We start from the raw sequence: 13,265 nt of genomic DNA, 5'->3' as shown, positions 1-13,265 counted from the left end.
TAGAAATGCCCATTTCTAGTACATAAGAATAGACTACAGATATAAGAGTAGATGTAATTTAGACTGATCAGTGATACAGTGGAGACAGTGTTTATTTCACAGGTGTGTTGTTAAAACCATATTTCCCATCATCTGTAACTTGACCAGGTCCTTAAGGAGCTTCAGAAAAATCCAACTCCCACTGATATGTGTTGGAAGAGACCCTCCAGTGGTTTCCCTGACCTGACAGTACCCATATGAGAGTGACAGTATTGGAAAGAGAACATGCCTTGATACAGGATTCCTTGTGGCAAAGTGAAATTTGCCCTGCTGCTATCCTTTGTTTTCACATTTTTTGGATCAATTAAGTTTGTGTAAGTATTTGTATGCAAAGTGGGGCTGTCAGTGCTGATGCTGCTTGTGCCTTGCTGTCACAGGATGATGTCACTATGTAAGGTGACAAAGGAGCTACTTCAGAGGAGCACTCAGCAAGGACTCCAGAAGGACTGGAAAGTGTAGGAGTGCTCACTGTACTCAGCACAGGTAGATTTAAAAATATCAAATGCCACCCCAAGACCCTGTCTTCCTGCACAAGACCTTAATGTCTTACACTTTTACTTTCCTTCTCTCACACCAGTTCCATGAAGGGAGCTGTGGAACTGGTGTTTCCTCACTGATTAGCAGCATTTGTCAGGCAGCTTCAGCCTCAGAATCACAGAGCCAGGGTCTGAACCTGACAATATTAGACATTTCATGGGTTTGTTAGTTTTCTTGGTACTGTTTCCCCTTTTCCACCTCCCTGAGGGCTTTATTCCCACTCCACTGTCTGTGAATGACACTTGAGAACTGTCAGAAGTGCTGCTTCCCAGGGCAGTGCAGTCCAGCAGCCTGTTTGTATCCCACTGCTGCAGAAAACTGAGGAGAAGGAACATGGTGATGGCTGAGCTCCTGATAAAACCTTTGCCACACCAAAGTTCTAAACCACTGAAAGTATGCAGCATGCTCAAACCAACACCCAGCTCAAACATTAAATAGTTCTGTTAAAATGTTGAGTGAAAACAGGAGCACAGATGTGCTGATGCACAAAGGAAGGTTAAAACCTCAGTTAATGAGGTTTCACACTTCCTTCTGGAACTCTGGAATGCTCTGAGGATGTTTCTGAGTGCAGACACCTGAAAAGGAGATGTGGTTAAACAAGTTAATCATATTCTTATCAGATTAATTTAAAGAGAATTTTCAGTTACCACAGCTGCTTCAAAGCATTGCTGCTATTAGCAGGTAAATACAAGAAAATAACAGAAATACTTGTGATACTTTGAAAAAGTCCAGGAAAAAAATTATTCTCAGAAAAGGTGATAAAGCCAGTTGGCATCAAGGAGACTCTGTGTGGTATGTGACAATAGCAGAGAAAATAACTGCTCATCCATCTACTGTGACACTGCTCGAGCCAGCCACTCTCAGAAGGAACAGTTTTTATATGAGTTTTCTTTATTAAATGTCAGTGCCAGTTGATTTTTTTCAACTATGAGATGGCAGGTGTACTTCCAGCTAGGCTGCGTGGAGGTGGACTTTTCAAAAGCTGCAACAGCTCAGAAGCATCAGCACTAATCACCTGAAACTTGGCACTGGCCAGCACAATAACCTGCCTGGTGATCACAGCAGCCTCAGCACTGCCAAGGGCTCTTTGTTGTGTGCAGGACGCAAGGAAGGAGCCTCAGTGCTCACACAAGGAACAGCACTGGCCAGAATGAGGCTGCAAACTGACACTTATTAAAGTCTGGCCAAGCTCAGAATTGCAAATTAATCCCTGAAAGTGGCTGTGACACTGAGCAGATGCTTTGAATCTGGCCATATTGTTCAGCAGGGAAGGAAGGGAGTCATCAAAAACTCCATCAGGATTACACGAGCTGTGGTCCTGAATCCCCAGCCGTGACCCACACACACCAGGTAGGCATGGGAGATGATAATGTTTGCTTTTAGCTAAAAGCCAGATTTTTTTTCAATCTTGATTGTCATTAAAAAAATCACCAGACTAACATCTGCTGCTGATTTATTCCATTGTACTTCTGGCCCTAGTAGGCAGACCATAAATAAGCATCATCCAACCACGGTGGAAAAAGAGCCTCAGAAGAAGTTCCCTGATGATGTTCCAGGAATGGACCTGAAGCAGAGTTCCCAGACAAGAAGCTCCTCAGATGTGGGCAAATTCAGCTGTAGGTACACCTGCAGCTGGGAATGTACCACAAAGGTGCTCACCACTGCTAACACCACTTGCATTTCAGCAATCCCAGCTGCCTGGGAAAAAGAGAAGGCATTTCTGTCATTCTTTTTTGTGGGCTAGCTCATGGAGATGTTAGACCATGGGACAAGGATTAGCAGAATAGTTTTGGGTGGAAGGGATCTTTTAAAGGTCATCCAGCCCAAGGTCATCCAGTCCATCTCTTAAGCCTTAATAATATGCACACCAGGAATGTTTGTTCCCAACCTGACAACACATTTTTTCCTTGGCAGTCAAATAAAGAGCTGAGGAAGCTCCTTGAACAGAGATTATCCCTGGAATTCACAGACTTGTGGAGATGCTTCACACAAGGGTTACACATCGTTTAGCTGTGCTGGCAGTGATTTCTCACCTCTCTGCCTGTGCTGGGTGTGCTGCCCCCGAGAGGTGCTGTGCCAGAGCCCATCCCTGCCTCTGGCTGTGTTTACCCAGGAACTGCACAGGAGTAGCACAAAAACACATTCCTGTGGCCTGGCATGTGGGCCCAGGTTACGCAATGTGAGAGTGTAATTAATTCAAGTAACAGAGCAGTCAGAGATATTTCCCTCTCCTGTTCCCCCCAGGATTGGGAGCTGCTGTTTCCCTTTCAGCCACAGGATTGTATTGGAGGTAGCACTGAACAGATCCTGCTTTTTCCCTGTTCAGTGGGATCAGCTGCCCCAAAGCCTCCAGCCCACTCACCAGGAGCTGCAGGAGAAGGGAAGCTCAGAGTTCAGGTCCTGCAGGAACTGACACCAGCATTCAGCTGCAGGCAGGCTCAAAATACATTTTCTTCCAAGTTAGGTTGGCAAGCAACTGGGAGACATCCCATTTTGTCAGCTCCCATTGCTGGCACCAAAGCCAGCACCCCTCTGAACTCACCTCTTGCTGACACAAGCTGTAGGGATTATTGTCACCCCTCAGTGGAGTGGAGGCAACTCCTCTTAAACAGAACAAGTGACAGTGCCAACCTCCTCTTCCTGAGCAGAACCCAAGCCTGCAGCACAGCTCGGGCTGATCACATCAATTCCACCCTCCTTTGGAGTTGAGGAGGAAATTAAAGCCAAGAAGGGTCTCCAGGGATTTGGCATCTTCCCTTCCAAGATCCCCTGTACTTACAGTGGAACCACCATTTGTTACCTGCTGAGCCACCAAAGGCTCTCACCTCATTTTCTTTGGAGTTTTTCAGTGATTTTGTCCAGCACTGGTTTGCTTTGACAGGTCTGTCCTCACAAAGGTGCAGGAAGCAGATGTGTTCAGCCAGGCAGTGCTTCCCTGAGGTCCTGCAGGAGCAAGGACCCCTGAGCCAAGGCTGCCAACAAAGCAGGACACACGGTGAGACTGAACAGCTGGAGTCTGTTCTGTGCAAACTGTTCCCAGGTTTTTTTGCTATAAAGATTTACTACTGAGATTTTAGCTAAATGCAATCTCCGTAATCAATAAAATAAAATAACAAGTCCTGACAAGCATAAACAAATACAGGGGAGTGTGAGGCAGTAAAGTGGGTGCTTCAGCTCTTGCACACTGAGGGGAAGTGTTTTGAGAGCAGCACAAAGTCCCAGCAAAACGTTTCCATCTGTGGACTCTCCACCAGCTGGAGTTTGACTAAACCCAGCCTAAGCATGTGAGAGTTGAAGTATTCAGTATTTAAGCTCCCTCAAATGAGCTTTCCAATACAGCTGCATGGTGTATTTTTTCTTCCAAGTTCCAATTTTCAGAGATTTTTTTTTCCATTATGTGACTGCAGCACAGCCCACATCTAACTCTAGCTGCTCACCATTTTACAGATGTCTCTTCAGCTTTTTAGATGTCAAAGCTGAACAACAATTAAGGGGATGAAACAGGAAGGAAAACGTTTCCAAAAATAAGCAGAACAAGAGCCTGAATGATCAGTGTCCTCCACTAATTCATTTTGATGGTAGGAAACATTTGGAAATTTTGGTATGTTGAATAGCAACACAGAACCAACAACATTTTCACCCGATTTAGTCCAAGGGGAAGTGTGCCAAGGACAATAAAAAGGGGCAAGTGGTGAAGGATATTCACATACTTTTCCTCACTGAAACAGCCATAAAAGGCTCTTGCAGCAGCGCTGCACAGTGGAAAAACCACCCTCTGCAGAGAACTGGCCAAGTGGATATCCAAACCCACCTCACAAACCCTCTCCCAGCCTGCAAGCATCTGTTTTGACATCTTTATTTGTGCTCTTGCTTACCAGGGTGTGTGTCATTAACTGGGAGAGGGACAATACAAGGCATCTCAGGCTGGCATTTACTGACTTCTGTACTCTTCTGATTTTACAGTACTCAGTTATGGGTGGCCACACTAAAAAACAAAAAACCAAAACCTCAACAAAGAATGAACTCAGAAAAAGGTAATGCTGGAAAAAAAAAAAAGAGCTGTTGCTTCTCTCCAGTGTAGTTGTGTGGGGTTTTTTTTTTTAGAACATGTAAACAACTGTGCTACAAATGGACATTTTTAACAGATAAAGAGCTGTTGTCTTTTTTTTTTTTTTTTCACTATTATTTTTTCCACTGTATACTGCTCCTGCATTAATTGCTGTATTACTCTTGGATGCCTCCACCAAAACCTCTCCACATTCCCGGCAGCTGACAGCAGAGAGCCCTTCCCTCACAGTCTTGGCTGGGCCAGCAAAACCTGACGTAGGCAGGACAGGCCTGTCAGCAGAATGGGTGCCACTGAAACACCCTGACAGCTCCCCTGGAGAAGTTTCACTCTGAACATTTGTATTTACTCAGAGCTGCCAAGGTGATTTCATGTGGCACCTCTCGAGGGTACTGGATGCACACCCCAATCCCACATGGGCCAAAGCTTCACACCTGAGCCCTTTTTCCACATGCAAATGTTTCACAAGCTCCCAAGTGCTTTACATGTTAAATTGGATCCTGCAGGACAAAACTCTAAAGCTGCTGTTTTTTCACAGTGTAGCTCTATCTTTAACTCCCTAGTGTATTGTACCAGTAAGTTTTGCAGGCCTGAGAACCACTGTGTCATTCCAGTCTCACTTTCCCTTTCTCCCAAATTTACAGTGTGTTGTAAATTCAGCGTGTGCTGTAATTGAGCCTGCTGTAAATTTATAGGAAAGCAGGAATTCCCAACTACTGCTGTGACAAAACTGCTGTGACAAAACCGCCTCCTGAAAGGAGGCTTGATGTAATCCATTAACTGACTCAAGTTTAAAACAAAACAAAGTAAACTGTTCATTACTCACCTGATGTTCTTCTGGCTAAGGTGTGGGACTTATCTGTGCAGAGGTGGGGCAGCAACAGAAACACCCAGCTGCAGAGTTGGGAGAAGCCACACAAATGCAATTTGGGACAAAAGGCAGCTCATGACATTCCCATTTAAGCACAAAGCAATCATAAATCCAAATCACACAAGAAAAAAGTTTATTGAAAAATAAATTCTCCCTAGTTTTTTTTCTACAACAGTGAAAACAAAGCATTTTTCTATGCCATTAAAGTACAGACATTTACTGTTCTAAAAAAAAAAAAAAATAAAAAAAAAAATCCCATCCTATTGAACCCCAGGAACCTGGCAGTATATGAACCACTGCATTCTGTTCTGTTTGTATCCAACTGCTTGAACGTAATATAGTGGAACACAACCACTGAAATAAAACAAAGGATTAACCTATTAGGGGAGAATTCAAACCAAACACCCCATAGTACCAGCCTGACCCTGAAGTTCTTGTGTACATTTAAAACTCCTCCTTGATTCCACATTATTGTTTGCAAAAAGAAGTATTTTACTTTCAGTGAATTAAGTAGGATTTTTTTTTTCCAATTTACATTGCTACAGGGCTTATTCAGACTCTGACCCTCTTCATCCATGAAGAGGGAGAATCCTCCAGGGAATGATGCAGACCAGAACCCAATGAACTGCCCCAAATTGCACTCTGGAGAATCCCTGTGCATTGGGCAGCTCAGGGGGATCAATGTCTCCAAGCCCAAATTAGCTTTGTAAATATCTCCTGATATTTTTTAGCTCTCTTAGAATCTTCAGGGTAACTTTTCTCACAAAATTTACTCTTTTCCTTTGGTAAAAACTGCCATTTCCTCCTCCTTTCCTGCATTCCTTGCAAAAACCAAATTAAACCCACAACTCCTTAAAAATATTTTTTCACTGTCACTGTACTGCAACAGACCTGTTAACGAACATAAATTAGTTCTGGGTATTACACTATTAAAATTAACTGCCCTCAGACAGCAATTTAACTTGATTTATTGTGTGCCTATTTGATACTTCAAACTACTTTGCAGCTGCTGGAGCCCGAGCCAGGTCGTGTTGCATGCACTGGGTGCTCCAGGAAATGCCAGGCGTTATTTACATGCTCTCCTTAAAGCCAAGGATTTGGTGGCTCCTGCAGGACCCAGGGCTGGTATTTGCAGTGACAATACTGATGTGTTTTCCTGCACCAGAAGCAGCCACATGCTCTGGTGGCCATGGGGACAGCAGGGTCCTCAATGCTTTGGTTCTGTGAGCCCTTACACGAGGTGACAAATTCTGGTCCCATGCACTGAAGTAAATGGCACCTGCACTGATCTGCCCAGCAGAGAGAAGGGTTTCAATCACTTGAGCACAATTATTTTTTTAAAGCAGTTTCTGTGTGTTGAGGATGAAGTCATTACTCATTTTATCAAAACTTTGAGGACCTGGTTTTATTTACTCACTTAATAAACAGGTGGCTTAGTGCTCTTGAGAGGCCTGCTGAATTAAAACACACTTTTGTTTGCTCCTAATTACATGAATATGCAAAGGATGACACCTATAAAAATGAATAGGTCCCAACATGCAAGGCACATCAGCAATGGTTGCACTTTGCTGCTTTTCCTGGAAGAAAGAACAACAAATGATGCCTCACCCCTGAGGCACTCTGGGGTCCAGCCTCTGCTATTTCCACCACATTCCTACAGAAAACATTTTACACTTGATTCATGGAGTTGCTGTTTACACCTTCCATTTAAATATATTTGGAAATTACAAACCAATTAAAAAAAAAAACCCCTACAGAACTGCTTAAAATGTGTATATGATATTTAAATCACTGCCCATAAAATGGTGTGTTTTGATGTTACATTTACAGCAATATTATTAAAGCAGATCTCAGTAAAATCCTCTATGTCCCTGGCCATTTCAGCCCCAATGAAAACGCACCTGTCAGTGCATTATTCTCCTTCAGTTTACAACAATGGGGCCAAAGGAGAACTACAGATGGAAAGAGATCACAAGTGACAAGTTGAAGGCATAGCAGCTGCAGGACAAACATCACAAGGCAACAGCCATGCCAAATGTTAGCACCACTGGAAAAAAGACTGGGAAATCAGGAACTGCTAACTCCTAATCTCTCTAAAAAAAACCAATCAAAAATGCCACCCCTCAGACTCCCAACTGTTGACTGAACAGCAATTTAACCAAGTTTTCAACTGATACTTTAATAATAATTAAGGTCAACTTAGAGCTGACCTATGTTCTGACAGCAAAAAAACCCTGGTTGCTGATATGTGCACAATATGCCCTGCAAGTGTTTGGTCTTTATCATTCAAGATACAGTGCTTTGGACTTATTAAAAAGGGAGGGCTGATTTCTTAATTTTAAGAAACATTAATGGAGGAGTTGTGCTATTGCTGAAGCCAGTGGGAGTCACGAAGTTAATTAGGCTTGGATGAGATTGGATCCAGCCTGATTCATCCCATTTAATTTATTTTACTAGCAGAATTTGGTCCCAAAATGAACTCTGAGCAAAAGACAGACCCGAGAAAGCAATTTGGGTTTTGTTTATATGAACAGTGCTGCAATTTCATAAATCACCTTTGCAATTCAGATGGGCCATGCACTCTGAGAGGACAGGGTATGTCTTTTTTAGTAAGGACAAATCAAGGATGCTGCCCAGGATTTTAAAGGACAGTGGTACAACATGATAGCCTGATTTGGAGCTGATGATATCAAGAGAAATTTTCAATGAGTCTGAATTCTTGATAATCACAAAAGCTGACACAAAGTAGCTGGGAGCAGAGTGGAGCTGGGAAGGTGCAGAGTCCTGGTTCTGGCTAAACCCCATCCCAACCGAAATCTGATCAGCAGCTGCTTTGCAAAATACTACTGCTGAAGAGTAGTAGCATCAAAAAGAAAATCCATCTGCAACGAGCTGACAGTCCCTTCCCCACAAGAGCTGCCAGCTCAGCTGTGATAAAAGTCCTGTTTTCTCTGCCAGCACCAGGAACTGTCCCATGCACAGAAATCTTTATCTGAAAAAACAACACCTCGCAAACCTCAATGTGGATCTTCAGCTTTCCTGCTCATCAAATCAGCTTATGGCTGTTCCTGGAGGTTTTCTGTCATCATTGTCTCCCTGGGGAATGTTGATGGCTTTCCTTTGCTCCCTGGTCATTGAACAGACATCCCGTGCCAGCAGGAGCTCTCATGCCAAATCACGGATTCTCAGTAAATTGCATTCTGCTTGCAGAAGCAATGTTTTGCAGGAATTATTAAAAGTTATAGCATCTTTTATCTTAGTAAGCCTTATATAGTTTTAGCACAGATTTCTCCACTACTTAAAAACATTCAAAATTCACACCACTAAGTTGTAGAGTCATCAGCACAATTTACCTGGAATTAGTGTTCCATTATACTTGTTCAGACAGTGTCCATATTTCCAAACACTCATCCAAACCCCAAAGAAAGTAAAAAAGGCACATAAACATTAAATATTTGTAGAAACATAATCTGATATAAACAAGCAAACACACTGCTGCAACTATAAATTACAAAAAGAAACATAGAAACTAAGCAAAAAATGCAAAAAGCAACTCTATTTATACATGTGCAAATCAACTTGCATATATGAAATAAATGAGGTTTTTATTGGCATTTTTAAACAGTGTGTATTTACCAACTTTACCTTTCAAAGGCAAGCCTTTTATGTTAATTTTAATAAATATGTAAATGCTTCTCTCAAGTTTTCTAATCCCGTAGGAACAAGATTTTTGAAAAAAACTAGGTCACATACAAAAATACAAAATTTTAAAACAAAGAATGTCTTGATATGAGAGATATGTTTAAAAGGTTGTAAAATGGTTTTGTATTCAACTTTTGATCTTTTTTTTTTTTTCCCATCAATCGCAGATCAATATATTCAAATGCAGTCATGCAAAAACCTGACTTCTGAGCAAAGGAAGCTGCAAGCTCTGCTGTCAGGCTGAAAACAGCAGCACGGTCCCCCCTCTCTGATGTCCTTGCTTGAGTGCAAGAATTGGACTACACCTTTATTCTTCAATTAGGAAAGAAAATAGCTACGAAACTCGGACAGAAAGCTGCCTGCTAGCCTGAAATGTGGGCATCTATTACAGCTTTTAGTAAATAATTCAAACTTTCCACTAGTCCCACATGGATTTGCCTGAGTGTGTATCTGCAGAGGGATTCACTAAATTCTCACTGCACGAGGGAAGGCGGCTGTGACGGGGAGCGTGTGTGGAGCTCAGTGAGCAGAGTCTGTGCACTCACAGTTCTCATGATAGTCTCCTTTCACAGGAATTTAGACTGAAGCTGTAGGTCTTGATTTGTTATTCTTCAAGATTAATGAATCTTCTCTATAGGTTTCAGTGGAAATAAGATCAGAGACCACTGACTTTCACATCATCAATTTGGATATTCTGTCCCTGGCTGAAATGCAAGCGGCATCGGTGCTGCTGTTTCGTTTTTGCCAGAATGCAGTAATTCAGTTCAGCAGACTAGAAACAGTGCTACAGCATGAAAAAACAGAGCTTATAATAAACTCTCCCTGCTGTGGTAAAGGCAAACTTAGCGTTGAGCAAAGCACTAGACCAGAAAAATCTTATAATAACAAATACCAAACCCCTCCCATCTTTAAAGGTTTAGAGGCAAAATCAAATGCAGTATGTATTGCCATGTGGGCCTTACAGCAGGGGGAACCAAGCAAACATGTATTTACAGCAAAGAATTACACTACAGCAAAACCCACATGTTTTGCATCCTTTAAGTGCACAAGCACAAATCTTTGTTTCCAATATAATTCTGTGATATTCCAGCCCAAAATCAATTCCTGCCTGAAAAACATCAGGCTGAACTGGTGAAGACAAGTCCTGCTGTTGCCTTTACTTTCAGCACCAGCTGGAAGTTCATACACTGTGTGATAGGCAGGATTTTCTAGTTGCACAAATATGCACAGGTATGCAGGGGATATTTTATATAAATACAGAATGAATTGTTGTGCCTGCTCAGACCCATTTCCAATTTCCTCCCCCAGTTTTTCCAGGGCAGTGAAACTATAGTAAACTGTATTTGTGGTGACTGAAGCAAATGCTGAGCTATTGCAACAGGAGAGATTTTCATACTGGTTTGCGTTTGTTTTCTTCTCATACAAAAATTCTGCCTCCCATTAGAGAACCCAGCTGTTCTGCTTCTGGAAAATTAATCTAAAAATACAGCAGATTTTCACATCATCAAACCCAGATCCTGGTGACCCTGCTGTTCAACAGCTCCCACAGACCCTTTTTTGGACACTCAACAACCTCCTGTGTTGTGCAGAGCGATGTCTTGGGGTGTTACAGGGTAACACTGTCAGGGGTGTTGCAGCAGGAAGAAACCAAAGGCTTGAAAAGGCTCACTCACTGCTTTTAAACTGAAAGTTAAAATGTAGACTGTTCTGGAGGGTTTATCCACAGTGCAATAGCATCTCCCTTGCCTGGTCTTGGGTAGGTCACCACGTCCAATATTCCCACACAGATAATGAACACTGTTTACAAGGAAAATCTGAACCAAGCAGATATGTCCGAGAAAGGAAAATGTAAAATATCTATGCCTTTCATTACTACCTGGTAATTTTTATGGAAAAAAAAAATAAACCTGTGCTGATTTGAGGTTTTATTCCAGCATGGTGAGAGCATGTCCAAATTGCAAACCTACAGACAGACTCTGACTGCAGATTTGTTTCTCACTAATCTGAACATGTAACTTCCTGACTACAAATGGTGCTGTCAAGCATGTCACCTTCTGCTGAAAAAAACCCAAAAATTACCTCTGTAACAAGGCAGTTTAGAGGGGTTAATTTGCTTCTCTCAAAACAAAAAAACCAAAACAAAACGAAACAAAAAAACCCCAAAAAACCCAACCAACTTTGATTTAAAATCTGAACTTCTGATTAGTTTTCTTCTAAATTTGTAATTGGTGTGCCTGATAAAACAGGAAGAAGAAACAAGTAGCCCCCTAAAAAAAGAAAAACGATCAAAGAACCCAAGAGGATTGATTAGTTCTTTCCAGTTCTTTGTCTCCTCCTCTTACTTGTTCTCCAGAAAAAAACTTCTCTTTAAAAACCTAGCTAGTTATGAAGACATTTTACATTTCTACCATACAATAATTATAGTTAGCTTAGTTTAACCTTTCTATGTCATTCAGCAACACTTTAACTACTGGAAGCCATAGCAAACTGAGGCTCTAACAATAATATTGCTCCAATGATGCTGAATACTTTTTGCTTCACACAGTATTTCTAGTAGACAGACTACAACAGAAGCGTGGGCAAATTCCAAGGATTACTCTCAAAATGGGACCAGTAAACTGTGATGAGTCCATTCCAAAAATGGTTGTGTGTTTTTGTAGCTTTTCCACACTGAAGAATGCCACAAGCCCAGGGAGCTGTGCAGTCACCAAGATGTGTCACACGCTGGCAACTGCCTACTTGCTCATTTGTGACACTCTGCTTAGGCTGCTCTGGTGCAGCAGCTGTGATGCAGACAATACCTTGTTGTATACAAAGATTTCATTAAAAAAAAAGGAAAACAAAACAAAACAACAAAACTGGGCCCGAATAACCCAATAGTAGAGTACAGAGCTCTCTCATTATTCCAAGTTCTTGTGAAGGAAACCACTTTGTAGCCATTCAAGCCAAAGCTGTACCCAAAGCAGTGCACCTTGAATAAAATGTTAGTCCTCCTTCCCCAGCATCCCCTCCCTCAAGCACACTTTTTTCAATTTTCTACTGGAATGAAGTTGAGATCCTTTAGCTAACCATGATGGGGGGATGTCCTAACTCATTAAAAAAAAAATAGAAAAACACATTCACCCAAACAACAAAAACCAGAAGTTTGATGGGTCTGGAAATTTTCTACAAACTATTCTGTGCAGTCATCTTCAAATCACTGTCGAACACGAGACTCGTTTCTCTTCGCAAACAGCTGAAGGAATCTGAAGAGTGACACTGCAAACATCCTTACAGGGAGAAAAGATCAGTTACAGCTGTTTATCACGAATCCCTCCTCTCTTAGTAGATAATTCTGCCCAGCAATGATAGCTCTGCCCGCAGCGGAAAACCTGGACCAAAGTGCAGGAAGTACTAAGGAACTCCTCTTGGAACTCTCCCATTGTCCCCAGCTGGGAGCAGCCCTGCTGCTGCTATAGGCAGTCCTTGCAGAGTGCAACCTGCCCCTTGATATAGTCCCTGCAGGGGCAGATCCTCCTGTGGACAGGGTGGGAGCCAGCACAGCTGAACAGCAGCAGGTCACCTTGGAAAACACAGTGCTTCCTCCTTCCATCAAAAGAGGGGACCAGGATATCGTTTGCAGACTCCATGGTGAGACATTCGATATTGTGCCTAAAAAGCAAAGCAGGTGATCTAGATCACACCTGAGTTTAGGAGAGTTTGGTACAGTTTTCATCCTTTCTTGCTAAAAATAACAATCCCCACTCTATTAGATCCTAAATTGAGTACATGTCCTTTCCAGAACATGACTTTCCTGCTGTACAGATTCTCTCTGCAGAGGGCAGTGCAGCCTATACAGCTTTACTGTTTCCTGAAGATTAAGAAGTTAAAGAGAGAAGAAATGCTTTTGACTGTACCTCAAAACCTAAAATTATATACACCATGTATTTTCCTTAGGACAGACTCGAAGAATCTGAAATCAAGAGATATTCTTTTTGGTTTCAGGAAGTCTCTCCCCCAGGGAAGCCCCACGGAGCTGGGCGAGCTGAACTGTGAGGATGAGGGATGCTG

The 13,265-nt window shown here is 42.2% G+C and overlaps 1 protein-coding gene across 4 annotated transcripts in view; it reads right to left on the bottom strand.

Annotated features, from left to right (window-relative positions):
* Positions 1–5,623: 5,623 nt before the first annotated feature.
* Positions 5,624–13,265, bottom strand: part of MGAT5 (alpha-1,6-mannosylglycoprotein 6-beta-N-acetylglucosaminyltransferase) — a 114,817-nt gene continuing 107,175 nt past the window's right edge. For all 4 annotated transcript variants that reach the window (XM_083865256.1, XM_083865255.1, XM_083865257.1 and 1 more), the window contains exon 17: positions 5,624–12,866. In XM_083865256.1, the coding sequence (XP_083721382.1) occupies positions 12,668–12,866 (199 nt within the window). In that variant the 3' untranslated portion in view covers positions 5,624–12,667. The remainder of the gene's footprint in view (positions 12,867–13,265) is intronic.

This window comes from Zosterops lateralis (genome assembly GCF_965231275.1).
Source record: "Zosterops lateralis genome assembly, chromosome: 7".
NCBI lineage: Eukaryota > Metazoa > Chordata > Aves > Passeriformes > Zosteropidae > Zosterops > Zosterops lateralis.
This window is presented reverse-complemented; position numbering and strand designations above follow the sequence as displayed.